Here is a 14,939-nt window from a genome sequence, read left to right as displayed (position 1 = left end):
TTCAGAAGGAATTTTTAAGAAATGGTCTCTTGTTTCCTTTTTTTTCAGCAGCTGAAGTAAATAGCGCGATTTCAAGAATAAGTGAACGCGCAAAGGAATTATTATGTTTCAAATAATTGTTAGTAATCCATTTTCAAATTTGGTATGTTGTTGTATTTGGTTCTAATCGGTTTAACCGGAAATTTAAGTACAAACAGACAGACAGACATCATCAAAATTTTGTTTGATTCGGGTTCTTGACACTTCAGAACATGTATTTCCGCCAAAAAGGTAGAGCTAATTTTTTTTACCTCAACGCAATACCTACCTCCCCTGCTAACGTGCGGGTGGTAATAAGATAATAAGAGACCTTACTTTTGGGAATTGCTCTCTTATGTTCATTCTTAGTTCGGCTCTTAAAATTAATCTCGAAATTAATCCTCATCGTTTCCTAATCCAAAATATCCAGAATATCTCGCAGAATGTATACCTTTGTAAAGACCGGTTTTCCTTGCAGATATCAGTTAAACCATTGAATAAAGTGTTTTTATTCAATGGTTAAACTTACTTAACTTAATCCTTACATGTTTTATTAGTTCAGTTGTTGGTAAAGAATATTCATTCATTTTAGCTCAAGTTGAACTTATGTTATGACCATAATTATTTTTGAAATTACTGGTCTTCTTGAAATCCGTCTGTACGTCCGTCCGTCTGTGCGCCCGTCATTACATATACAGGGTCTCCGATAAGTTTCAAAACGGTCGATTATTGGGAAAATGATATACGAAATAAGGTTTATACAATAGTTTTAGGGTTCTTCAATGAATACTAGGCAGTAATAATTTTAATTATACAGGGTTGGTCATAAAGGCGTGGCACACCAAAATTTTTTTAATCGAACACTGTACATTATTCGATATTTCAATTCTTCTCCCAATTTTAAGCAAAATTTGAAAATTTTTTTCGGGCTTATCTAGTATCTAGTCTAGTATTGAAAATAACCACTATTATTTTAAAATTATTAATATCTAATGAATGAATGTATAAAAAGAACAACAATTAATAACATTTAATTAATTATTAAGGATTAATTATTTATTAATCATATTTCAAATAATCATAACAAACTTCCCACATAATCTTTTCAAAAGAAATTCGTGACCTCATTAATTGTTCATTCAATAAATTTTTCAAACAAACGTTTATTTTCAAAAGTCGATACCCTGGAAACAATTGAATTTGGCGAGGAATTTGGATACTTACATTATGCTTCTTACAAATGTAGCTTAAAATGGAGAGAAGAATTCAAATATCGAATACTGTGCAGGGTTCTTTTTAAAAAAATGCAATTTGGTGAGCCGCAGCTTTATAACCAACCCTGTGTAATTAAAATTATTACTGCCTATAACTAGACATTGAAGAACACTAAAACTATTGCAGGAACCGAGGTATAAAGTATATTTCGATACTTTCTATCGTTTTCCCGATAATCGACCTTTTCCAGACTGATCAGCGACCTTAATTGTATAGGTTCCTCTTGGCAGTAAGATTGCTACGAGTTTGGGGTCAGATCAATGGCGGTCGGCCTGTGCGCCCACTTTGGCGACCATTTACCTCTAGACTCTAAATTCAATAGAGACTTGGACCAAGAGAAACCTACATACTTTCAAGAAGTAAAAAAAAAGGTTTTCGATACTCCGTTGTATCCGCTTATTTTTGAGGTTTTCTTCGGTCCCTTTTTCGTGCTATTAAAGTAAATAAATCGATACAACAGAATACTGAAGGATCCCAGTATTACCATCACTTTTTAACGACCATTAATTTTAACCTTTCAAAATACATATAGTCAACAAAAATACACCAAATTCATATCTTGGTCTTTTTCCAACGATCTTGATGCATGAACACCAATTTTGTCATGTTTTGATCAGAATACATGTGGTCGCCAAAAATGCATCAAATTCATGCCTTGGGCATTAAAAAACTCTTGGTCTATTTCCCAAGGTTTCATGGTTCATAAACAGCGATTTTGACAAGCTCTGTTCAAAATACATGTGACCTTTCGGCATCAAGAATTCATGTATATATCGAGGTATATATGGAATAATTGTGGGTACATTTTGCTCTAAAACTTTTGACCTAGACCAAAGAAAAGAGTTATATTAAATTGGTACAGATCTATAAGGGAATATCCTAGCGAAAGTCCGAACTCGATACATGGCCTAGAGAATGAGACATGTTGATTTCTATTATATTGAGCTAACAGTTTTTCCTGTTCTCGATTCACTTCAAAGTCCGATAACCTTTATTCCTGCTGAGCCTCGTGTTGAGCCAGCTTCCTGAAAATCAATAGCGTTCATAGTACCCGTACGCCAAATTTCAACACGATCAGACTCTTTCAAAAAGAGTATAGCGCATACGGACGAACAGACTGACAATAGAAAACTATAAAGGATCTGAGGATCTAATAAGCAAAAAAAAGAATTTACGTTCCCGTTATCATGCGCACAGACGGACACACGGGTCCTTAATAAAATGAAACATATCTCTCATGGATTTTTTCACCACATGCACTACTCCCACTAACCTCCACGGGCCCGGGAATATTTGATTGCCGAGGCCTTATGGTTGCTAATTTTTCTCTAGACATTTTGTTCCTGTGTGATCACTTTAACGGAAAGAGTAGATAAAGTGAAACAAATAATTGTGAATTTTCACGACATCTGTTACTTAATCTTACTAAAATTTGGACGCGGAGCGCGAAATAAATAGTTCTTACTTTCGGAACAGAAGACGGTATTGTTTCCGAGATTGTTTCTATGGAAACGACGGGAGAACTTAAGCTTGCTATTTTTGACGTCTAAATTAAATTCAGCATTTTCAGAAGTATTATAATGATTTATATGATTTCTGCTATAAAATAAGGTTTTGTATTATACATTTCCGTACATTTCGGATTCACAATGAAATAGCATTTGTGACAATTAAATGTGGAAAATCGCATCAGTGATGTGGTAAGCGTTTTTGAGGATGGATTGCTGGACTTGGGTCACTTCCACGCGAATTGCCTCCTTCCACTAGTCCAGAGTTTGGGGCTTATGCTCGTAGACAAGAGCTTTGAGATGTTCCCGAGGGTGTCCCCATAGGAAAAAATCGCAGACGGATAAATCTGGGGATCGAAGAGGACAATGAACGTCAGCAAACCTGGAAATAGGGCCCCGTGAACACGATAACTATCAAACGCTTGGACCGATTCGGTTCAAACTTTGCACAGTTGACCTCGGTTGACCTATACGCCACAAATAATAAGCCTATTGAAAATGGGTCAAATCCAATGACCCCGTAGAGTCACACCGAGCTGCTCTGTCGCTTTTTAGATGCTCTTTAGGGGTTTATTTTTTAGTAGTTTCAGTTCACCCACTGCTGTTCTCTACCTAGTACCTGAGACACTATATGGTTACATAATACATGCCTCAACTCCGATTCGTATCAAGCATTGACTAATCCCCCCCCCAATTAGTCAATGGTATCAGGCATCATCTTGATCATAGACAGACTGAGAGACAACATTGAGGTTAATGATAAAATCGAGGATAAAAACGGTCGCGCAAAAATTTCTTTTAATGCGATTCTTTTAGTGGACTGCTAGAATATCGTAACACTACTCTAGGGTGTTTTATACTCAATCGGTACGCACATTGCATGTACAGAGTGTCTCATTTTCGCGTACATTGCAAGTATAAGGTGTCTCATTTTCGACACTTTTATAGAGTATCTCTGTACTTCCTGCTTACTAAAAAGTAATGTAGGCTCTATTTGGGTCACTTAAAATGGTCAAATTTGAAAATATTCGCTCGCTTAAGAGATACGGGGGAAACTAAAAAATTGTCAATTTCAGAATGACCCTATATTTTTTTGTTAAAAGTGATACAGGAAAATGTTTATTACAAAAGAACTATTATTGAATAACGTATAACCGTTTTCAAAATGAGTATACGTGGTCAGATAAAAAATGTATCAGATTTTTTTAAATGAAACACCTATTTCATTCTTAAAAGATAGCACATTCTTACACTAAAAATTTAAAAAAAAATGAAGTATTGGTTAAAAAAGGTTCAACTTTTGCAATTTTTTTGTATTTCTTTAATCATTCGATGTACCTAACCTTTTTTTTAAATGTATTTAATCCTGTTTTTAACTTTATTTTAAATCACTGGAATCTTTTTTTAATACCATCCTTAGTATGTTATACTCCTACTGCTATCTTTTTAGATTAAAATATATATAGCGGAGTTCCATGGCTCGATAACTTTTTTAGCTGACCCCGTATACTTATATTTTGAAAATGGCTGATTATTCAACTTTTGTAATAAACATTTTCCTGCATCTCTTTTAACAAAGCAAATACACGGTCATTGACATTTTTTTATTTTACTATGTTTTCCATTTTAAGTTAAGTTTGACCCCCACAAAAAGTATATATGACGCCTATATTACTTTTTTGATAGCACCAGCAAACACGGAAATATCCGGTAAAAGTCCGAAAATGGGACACCCTGCACCCTGTCTAATACCTGATGTACTTACCTATGACCTTATATTCTTTATCCTCGTATTTAGTCAGTACCTTCTTTTATACCGTTACCATGGACTGTTACCTATCCGTTTAATTTCACCAATTTAAAAAAAAAGTGAGAGATACAATGTAAACCTGGATTGACATTGATCAGGAATTAATTGTGGAATTCAGTGCTAATTTAAGGAAGAGTTGTACAAAATTTTGACAAATGAACACATTGCCCTCGACATTGCCCATGAAGGGTATTTAGTCATACTTGTTTAAACATGATAATTACCTTATTTTGTCAATTGTCACACCATGGCCTACTACCTATAAAAACGGCGAAGGCGGAATTATGAAATTTGTACCCAAATAAGTCAAAAGTTACTTACGACTGATCTGGAATTAACCATTAGATAAATTTGACGGTAAGATGAAAGACCGGGCCGTGTTCAATACCAAATTTTAAGGTAACTTACGCGCAGATGAATGTCCCTAATGAAACAATAAAAACTATAAATATATACAGTGGCCTTGATATCACTTGTCTTAACATTCAATTACCAGTCTGTATAACGACGATGGCGACTGCAAGACTTCCGACAACTTTTGCTTGAACAATGAAATGAATTTATAATTTCCAAATTAAGTACAGGAAGTGAATTCGTTAGGGTTTTTTTTTCTGTTTAGGGCTCCACGGTGCGTTAAGGTTGTTCGTTAGCGTATGAGCTTTTATGGGAAATCATTGACCATATCAAGTGTACAACGTGCACAACGTTTCTAACTACTAACTTTACACTATGTAACAGTTCAAGTACAAGGTTATTTCGTAATTTTAAAATCCCGTCCATTTAAAAAATTAAATGTCCTCTCTTTATGGCAAGATTCCCACGTTACGTTTGGACGCCTTTAAATTTGTTGAGGCGTATTGGTCAATGACTTTCTTTAAATTACTCTGTTTAGTCCAGATTTATTTAGCATAAATTGTTTACTGATAACGACGCTACAAAATTTAAAAGGTTTCATATTACCCATTCAACTTCCGGTTGATATCGACAATGGCGAAAATTCCAAATTTATCAGGCTAAGCTCCACCGACCTTGACAACCTGTACGATTCTAATTTCTCAATTTTGTAAATACCCCAAAAAAACATTACCACGACACGATCGTCTTATCGTCATTAATTTTGATAGTGACCCCCATTCATGCTTTATTCCAGAACCCGCATAAAACTTATCTAGTAAATAAGGATAAGATAATTCGAGAAATAGAGATTAGGTAAATTTCAGTGTACCTACCATTTAAATACTGCAGTCTGCAACGGATTCTCGCCCTTCAATCGATTGGTGGTAACATTTCGAGTATACGTTGTTTTCTTGAAGCAAACAGAACGAAATAAACAGCAAAAAAGCCGGTTGACCCTCGGCACTTAAAACACAAACAGCGTGCTTCGCTTTGCTTTCAAAACGTAAGAAATCATCCGGTCAGATGCAAACATAACAACCGGTTGACGGCGAACATGCGTGTCTTCGATTTCAATTCCAGATGCGGACTGGGTTCGTTTCGTTCGGCCTGAGGATGACGGACTGTGGTAGGGTGGCGCTTACAAAAACCACAAAATACGTTGCACGTTTTTCGTGTTATTACGAACATATGATCGAGAGTACTTGTACTTATATGTCAAGAGACTTTATCTCAAAACCCTGACCATCCACACCATTTTATAATCCCTTAAATCGTAAAGGCGTCGCACTTTACGCCCCGATGATTAGCGGCCGAGCAAAATCGGCGCATCAAAAATTGAGATAGTACTCATAAATTGGCAAAAGTCCCACTCTCCTATTTTAGCAATGTACCTAGTCGCAGTGTGTAAATTTTTAATTTACCTGCTGCAGAAAAGTGTAGGTCCTACAGCAAAAGTTTATAGGATAAATAAAACGTCTCGCTTAGGTCCTCACAAAATTCTAGAGGGGCCCCTTGACACTGTTCCCTTGGGGGGAGAGGCAGAATAGTCTCCTGAGTAAGTGGTAGCGATTTCAATTGAGAAAAATGCTGGATGATGTAAGGAAAATTAGAACACAATTGAAGCATAGGACGGTACAGGCCCAAAAACGGTGACGGATTTAGGTACAAATTTGCCGCCGACTGACTAAAATTCTAAATTATTTTTGCAACTCACAATTTGGTGAAAATTACACATAGTTTTTGGGTAACTTCTGAGCTGAGCAATCATGTACTAATTTATAAGGTGGAGATATGCCTTAAAAATTCTTACACCAGAGCTTACACAAAATTACTAAATTTAAATTGTAATATTGGAACACTATTGGAATATTTTAAAAATTCGTTCGGAAACACTACGAGAAATCGATTGGCGACAGTTTAATATTTCTTTTCGTTCTCGAGTTAGACGAAGAACAGACTGACGGACGGACAAAACCATTACACAATTTTTTTTCAAAAAAGTTTTGGTAGTTGTTTTGACTCCGAGGTGATGCCACGACGTTTCTGGTAACGCCGTTACAGCACGTTGCGCCGGCGCTTGGTTTAACTCTTTTTGGAGTAACGGGTCAGCAGACATGAAGGTTCAGGTCAGCGACTTTTATTGACACTCTGTCACGCTATTTAAACAGTGGCAATCCCAGATGTCAAATGGAGCTGTAACTCGGGAGGAACCTACGCTATTGGTGAACAGTAGGTGTTCTAGTCCTATACACTATGGGTGAACAATAGGACTTGGGCAACCTACGCTATGGCTAACTAGGTGTAAGAGTTCTACGCTATGGGTGAACAGTAGGACCAGAGATAGTCTTCTTCGCTATGAGGAACAAAACTCGACAGAATTTTTATGGTCATTGTCATGTTTAATTCCTCCGACATCTCGGATTACAGGAACGTCGCTTTAAGCTTAAATCGGTCGAGATTATTTAAAGCAGACAAAATAAACATTCTTTTGGGCCCACCACTCATGGGATTGCATGATATGATGTTTATTTTGATTTTTAAATTTAATAATTGGCGATTTTAGCGCCCCCTTTTGAACGGCACCCAGGGTACGTGCCCTGCCTACCCCACCCTAGTTACGCTTCTGAGTTTTTCATATACAGACGTAGACTGTACAGTACTACAATACAGAGATTTTTGTTCAATGTAGGAGACTCGTTTTCTGTATTTATACAGGGCGAGTTTTTATTACTTCTTAGCTTTGTCAAAATTTCATCAAATGTTGACATTTTATTTTAGTTCAATTTTTTGAGATGGCAACGCCTAAGTGGGCAAAATGTTTCGTTTCAAATTTTCTTGTAGCTTTACAAAATAGCGAAGCTGTGGCCATTTTCGAGATTACGCTGGCGTTCATTTATTTTTGTATGGACGGCATATTAGATTTGTACGTCAGTCGATAGAGAAACAAGTGCACAATCAGCGATAGGTACCAAATACTTCATTTATTTCATTCGGAAATTAGTCTTGAATTTTTGATTTGAAGTTTACAGTGTATTTCTTATAACAATACATACAATTCTATGGCTTGCTTAAAATTGTTGTTCGGAACAATTTCGTTGAGACGCCATCATACAGGATGATCCATAATCTGGTAGACCTCTTCACTCAAGAACACAGGAGGCGATTAAGAAAATTGAAAAGATGGTGACATGGTGTTGACAAATCGAAGAATTAAAGTTTCAGTAATTCCAGGTTCCTCAGTCCTCGCACCAGAACAGAAACTCTCAACAGGCATTTTTCGGAAAAATTTTGATGTAAAATGTAAATATAACATAAGCCCATAAGTAGTGCTCGGCGTTCAGTAACTTTCTTTTCTCCGCTATTCTCAATAACACATCTTCATTTTGATTTTCAAAGCCCTTCTCCATAACCACATTTCCAGACTTTTAATTATTTTCTTCTCCCTCTCACTTAATATCCACGTTTCCCAGCCATATAGGAAGACACTCCACACAAAACACATCACTAGACTTGTCTTCAACTCCAGTTCAATTTTACTAGCAAGTAATATATTTTTCTGCCTAAATGCGTCTTTACCCATCCCTATCTATTTTTGCTTTCATTTCTGCCATGCTTTTCGATTCAGTTCCAAGATATCTGATCACCTGTTCTAAACCATCGCCCACTTGAACAATTCATCTTTCGGTTTCCCCGATCTTCATTAACTTTTATTTCTTTTTATTAATTTTCAAACGTCCTCCTCGCCATGGCTCAAGTGCACTTTTTGCAAAAGAATAATATCGTCTGCAAATCTGACACATTTTATTTTTCTACCTCCTGCCTTCTTTCCAGTATCACTTCGACCAAGTAAATGTTAAAAATGGTAGGCCTTGATTCACTCCTCTTTCAATTTCAACCATTCTGGATTCTCGATTACGATAGGAGGGTGGACAGGATCCACGCGTTAATAGACCTCAAATTCGGACCCTTTGTACACCCTGACTAGAGTAGACCTGACCCCTCAACGTTACTAAAGCCATCCCACAGGTAAGATGAACCTAAGGATGCTGGAATGAAATGCGACTCTAATCGTAGCCATGTCCGGCAAGAATACCTTCAACATGGATCGTCTCAGTTTGACTAAAGAGTGGCATCCCTCAATACCTCTGCTATTCAACAACCCCTTATTTTTCAGATGCAAGGATGCCTGCAGAGTGGCCTATCTCTCACGTGGAGATCTAGCGGCGGCAGACCGAGAAGGGCCTCCATGACGACTGTGAGAGTTGTTCGCAGCGCGTCCGTGCAAGTAAGGTAAACGATCATTTTCACCAGCGAATCTCCGGTTACACTCAACCGATTTCGACAACGCTTTTTTTAACTGGCATCAGAATGTAACGACGCAATTAGTGAAATAAAAGAAGCACGTAGGGTTACTTAGTGCACCTTGCGTCACATTTAAAAGATTATGTGAGATCATGGATCATTGTAAATGCGCCTGAACCAGGTGAGAATGATTTCGGAAAATCACAGATGTTTATTATTCGTAAAAGGTTGAAGATTGATACATGTGCCGTTGCAAAATTGTGTTGGAAATTTGATCCTCTACAATTTATCTTCTACAAATTTGTCATTTCTATTTCCGTTTGCCTTACGTTTTGAAATAAATACGCGCGATCATGATTTTCTTAAGAAAACACTTAAGACTTCACTAGTGGAAGTGTGATATATTATTCAGTGGAAGTGAAGCAGTTGGCGTAGAGCAAGATGATGGGGCTTTCAATCTTTTGTTTATGCATCTCTCGGTATATTTTTACATATTTATCTACTCGTTACATTTTATTTTCAATATTTTATATAGATCTATATATTATATAAAAAAGATGGTGATCAAAGGAACACCTTCTTGAGAGCCAAAATCTGTTTACTCCATTGTCCTTACAAAAGTTCTATCCCAGTGAAACTGTTCATTTTTTTAGTATTAGAGCGAAAAATGACTTACCATAAGAAATCCTCTACTTTGACGTTTTTTGAACAGTAATTGTGTAAGAAGTGCTGAACATGTTGTTCCTACACGATAGGAGGGAGTACATTTTGCTATGCCTCCAACCAGTTCGGAAGAGCCCAAAATTTGCGTTATGTGGTCAATTATAAATTTTTTACGCAGTGTTTGGGCCCTGAAGGCAATACATACTACGATTTGATAGCAAAACTGGATTCTCGGAACCGGCGGCCCTCTCTCTGGTTGCGCCACTGGCGTGCTTATTCCAACATGGTATAGTCACAGAATAGGAAAATATTGTAGCGTAATCTTTATTCTGTGGTATAATTATTTATGCCGCATGGGTCTATTTGAATGGGTTTTTGTAACCAATTAATGCTTTACATTTCTAAAGTTTCAATTTATAAATTTAATAGAAGAGCTTCTCGGGATAGAATAGAATAAAATATTTAGATACGGTTCTGTGCACGACCGCTTTTTAAAGAACCCAATATTGAGTAACGGAATTTTCTTGATAGGCCACCCGCAACACGTCCCATTACTTCAATTTTCAAATCTTCCTTCAACATGCTTTATCAGTGTATTATACAATAGGTTACACTTACACCTTAAAAACGAGTTATTGGCCTTACTGCTTATATAAAACAACAATAAAATATGAGTAGCAGGATGGATAATTTACAAGAATGTAGTTAACTATTAAAAAAAATAGGGCTCGTCCGGGATTTGAACCCGGGACCTCTCGCACCCGAAGCGAGAATCATACCCCTAGACCAACGAGCCGACTTGTTTAATGTTTGATAATAATGATTGTTCTATTTACGACAAAACAAATTAAACAAATACCAAAGTAATACATTTATAGCAACATTATTTTAATAATATAAAATATATTATTAATTAATTTCATAATTATTAACTATATGTAATAATAATTTGATCTGCTATGAAAATTTTGCACTTCATAACTATGTTACATAAACGAGTTTGAATAATTTCAAGTTCTGACCGTAAAGACATTTTTGCAAATGCAACACACACTACATATTCGTGAATCATTGTAGCATAATATACCACAGCTATGATTGTAGTTTGTCTACCACTGAATATAACTACAAATGCCTAAGAAAATTTCAACATTCTTTACCTAAATAGTTTGTGAATTAGGTCCTAATGGATTTAAAAGTAAACTAAGAAAATGAGCTTATTGATTTAATAACCTAGAATTTAAAAGTACTGCCGTTTGTTTATGGAATAAAATAGGGTGAATCGCCCAGTTAGCCGGCCACCACCCGTTCTCGGCCACTTTAGGAGAATTAGGGAATAAATTAGTACAAACTTTTGTTTCGATCCGCGATTTTTACAGATCCTACTCAACACTCCTTTCCCCACCACTTTACGGATCACGCCATTTTTTTAAGCACATGTCACCATAAAAAATGGCAGTTAAAAGTTGGCTCTTGTGAAACGTGCGTGCCTGCGGCTGTTTACTGCAGATTTGCTAGGGTACATCTCATAAGGGAATAGTGATTATTTTGTGTAATACTGATTATAAAGGTAAGTGTTATTAAATTTTAGATAAATAATATGTCGATGTACTATTATATTTAAGAAAATAATGATAATTCATAAGTACTAATTATTTTATGGGGTGGCCGGTAAACTGGCTTAACCAAAACGCTCAATCCACTTCTCGGCCAGGGTGGCCGAGAACAGGTCGTAGAGCATGATATTGTTTATCTTTTTTTGTCTTACTGGTTCATAATAATTCGTATCCTTTTCTCTGGCATACTTAGGACAGTTAGTACCACAAAATAGCCAGTTTTCGGCCGGACTATCTAAAAAAGCGCGGGAAATAAAAATGTTTAAAAGAGCGGCCGAGAAAAGGTATCTTGGCCTTTTTTCGGCCATTACCTTTAACTTATATTGGTTTTATGTGCTTTTTACCTGATTTCGTATTAACCTTCGTGCTTTTTTAAGATACTTACGAATCTTAAAACTGTAAATTACAATTTTACATAAAATGCTTACCTACTAGGTAAATAATGTTTTTCAGATGGCCACAGTCAAAGGCAAAAAATTTCCGATGCAGGCAAGAAAGTTATTCAGCTACTCTGAAGAAAACCTTAAGCTTGCACTGCATGCTGTTAGAGAGGGCCAAATGTCCATAAGAAGTGCTGCAAAAGAGTTTAATGTACCAAGGTCTACTCTCCAAGACAGGGTGTCGGGGAAAACACCAGACCGATTGCGTAAAACGGGTCCAGAACCAATTATGACTATCGAAGGAGAAAAACGCATCAGCAATTGGGTCATTGGTCTTGCCAAGTGTGGATTCCCAATAAAAAAGCATGAACTAATGGAAACAGTAACGAAAATAGCAAGAGACAACGGAAAAATTGAAAAATTCAAAAACGAGAGACCTGGAGAGAAATGGTATGCTGGTTTCACCAAAAGGCATCCAGAAATTCGGTTACGTGAATCTGAGAGTATAAACAAGGCAAGGGCAATTATCACAGAAGAATATATTAGGTCATGGTTTACAGAATTAGAAATATTCTTAACAGAAAACAACATTTTGGACATTATGGAGGACCCTTCCCGCATATTTAACGGTGACGAATCCGGATTTTCACTGTGTCCAAAAACAGGAAAAGTCCTTGCTCCTCGCGGATTTAAAAATGTTTATTCCATTAAACAAGGCAACGAAAAGGAAGCCTTAACAGTACTAGTAACATTTAATGCCCGTGGTAACATTTGTCCTCCACTTGTTGTTTTTCCGTACGTCAGACCTCCAAAAACATTGATAAATAATATGCCAGAGAATTGGGTGTTAGGAAAATCCGACAGTGGGTGGATGAAAAGCGATGTCTTTTTCGAATATATTTGCAACGATTTTAACAAGTGGCTTACGGACAACAATATTAAGAGGCCTATAATATTATTTGTTGATGGACACAGATCACACCTTAATATATTCCTAAGTGAATTTTGTGACAAAAATGGAATAATTTTGTATGCCCTTCCTCCAAATACCACTCACATCCTACAGCCAGCGGATGTTAGTGTATTTCGGCCACTAAAACATGAATGGAAGAAGACTGTCAGGCAATGGCAAAGTGAACAAGACGTTAATACCGCTGTGACAAAAATAAATTTTTGTCAAGTATTTGAGCAGACGTTAAATAAAGTAGATATGGAACCATGTATTATTAATGGCTTTCGAAAATGCGGCTTGTTTCCTTTAGATCCAAACAATGTTGACTACACTAAATGCGTTAAAAATGAATTAGAAAGAAAACGCCATGACGTAGAGCCCGTAGAGAAAATAAGCTATGAGGACACTGAAGCAGCAAAAAAAGTGATTAAAACTTTAGAAAGAAAACTAAAAAATAGTGGTATTGATACAGACATAATTTATAAAGCAATAAATAATTTGTCATTTGATGCTAGTAATTGCGGAGGTGTTAGACAAGAAAAAAAAATACATGTTATAAGCAACATTACCATCAATAAGCAGGATACGATTCCGGATAATTTAAATAATACCTTTCCTTTGGAAATAGGAACCTTAGTACCCATGGAGTCACTGAATATTATTCCTATTGATGAAATAGATGTTATAGCATTAGATAATGTCCCCATAAATGAGCTATTTGAAGAACCACGACAGCCAGGAATACAAAATGTTGATAAACATGTGTGTGAAAACAAAGAAAACATTAATTTTGATGAGAAGGTTGTGGAAAAAAAAGATAAGTTTAAAGACAAAAACGAAAATATGGATCTCGATAATCAAAACGAGGAAGATAACGCCGAAGAAATGGATGAAAATAAAATTTACTCGAAAAATGGCAAAAAAGAACAATCAGAAAAGGAAAATACTACTAAAACTGAAACAACGGAAGTTGGATATAAAATAGAAGAAGAAAATCAGATATTTGTGAAAAAAAATACCGATCAAGTTATTGAAATTGAAGATAACACCACAGAGAAAAATGAATCAATAAACGATAAATCGGAACAGGCAATACAAAATGAGGGGCGAGTTGATAAAACGGAAATGACGAGAGAAATTAAAAACATGGAAATAAATAAAGAAAACAATTCAACAATAAAAGTGGAGACATTTTATAAAAAGAAGTCGGAAGTAAAATCTCCATTAAAGACCGTACAAATTGAAGCTGAAAGTAATCACTCACCACCAAAATGGCCTGAAGAAAATTCTCCTATAAAAACTGTGGAGGTCGAAGAAGTGTTAACCCCATTTTCTCGTCATCTAAGATTTCCTGAACCTATAAAAAAAGGTTCAGAAAATAAAAAAAAGAGAAATTGCCAAGTGCTATCTCGTCCAACGCTTGGCGAAAACATATTGAAAAGCAAGAGAAAGGAAGACTAAATAAACAGGAAGCTCAGCAGAAGAAAAAAGATGAAAGACTGGAAAAACAGAATAAAAAAAATGCAAAAAAAGATATAAAACAGTAAAAAAAAAATGCAGCAAAGAAATTAAAATTGATGTGTTCTCTTTGCGAAGATGAATTGGTAAGTGACACAGAAGATGATTCTTTAAAAAACCTGGGATGCGATGCATGCCCTAAGTGGTTTCATTTAGCTTGTACTGAGTTATCTAATTTATCATACAATGAAGCTTCAACTAGAGATTTCTTGTGTAGTTCCTGCAAATAAGTTTTAACATTGAATAAGTGTTTTTATTCAATGGTTTTAATGAGTACAAATTATTTACTCCTCTTTTTAAGGATATCTATTTATGTTTATTTTTAAGGTTTTTTTATTAGTTACTTATATTAAAATAGGCAACTTGGAATATTTTTGTTTTATTTATCTACTTAAATATTTTGATTAGAATCTACTACTGACTGCAATAAAATTAATTTTTTTGATTATCTGTACCTAGGCACCTATTTTCCATTCATTTCTCCTTTTATTTTAATGCTTA

The 14,939-nt window shown here is 35.7% G+C and overlaps 1 protein-coding gene and 1 non-coding gene across 2 annotated transcripts; one reads left to right on the top strand and one right to left on the bottom strand.

Moving 5' to 3' along the window:
* Positions 1-10,696: 10,696 nt before the first annotated feature.
* Trnap-cgg lies at positions 10,697-10,768 on the bottom strand. Its single transcript has one exon. It is a non-coding gene; the product is annotated as a tRNA-Pro (tRNA).
* Positions 10,769-11,254: 486 nt separating this feature from the next.
* LOC116160275 lies at positions 11,255-14,668 on the top strand. The gene is made up of 2 exons (XM_031473449.1): positions 11,255-11,542; positions 12,042-14,668. The coding sequence occupies exon 2, from the start codon at positions 12,042-12,044 to the stop codon at positions 14,379-14,381; it is 2,340 nt and encodes a 779-aa protein (XP_031329309.1). The 5' UTR covers positions 11,255-11,542; the 3' UTR covers positions 14,382-14,668.
* The last annotated feature ends 271 nt before the right edge of the window (positions 14,669-14,939 follow it).

This window comes from Photinus pyralis, unplaced genomic scaffold, assembly GCF_008802855.1.
Source record: "Photinus pyralis isolate 1611_PpyrPB1 unplaced genomic scaffold, Ppyr1.3 Ppyr1.4_LG1, whole genome shotgun sequence".
NCBI classification, from domain to species: Eukaryota; Metazoa; Arthropoda; class Insecta; order Coleoptera; family Lampyridae; genus Photinus; species Photinus pyralis.
This window is presented reverse-complemented; position numbering and strand designations above follow the sequence as displayed.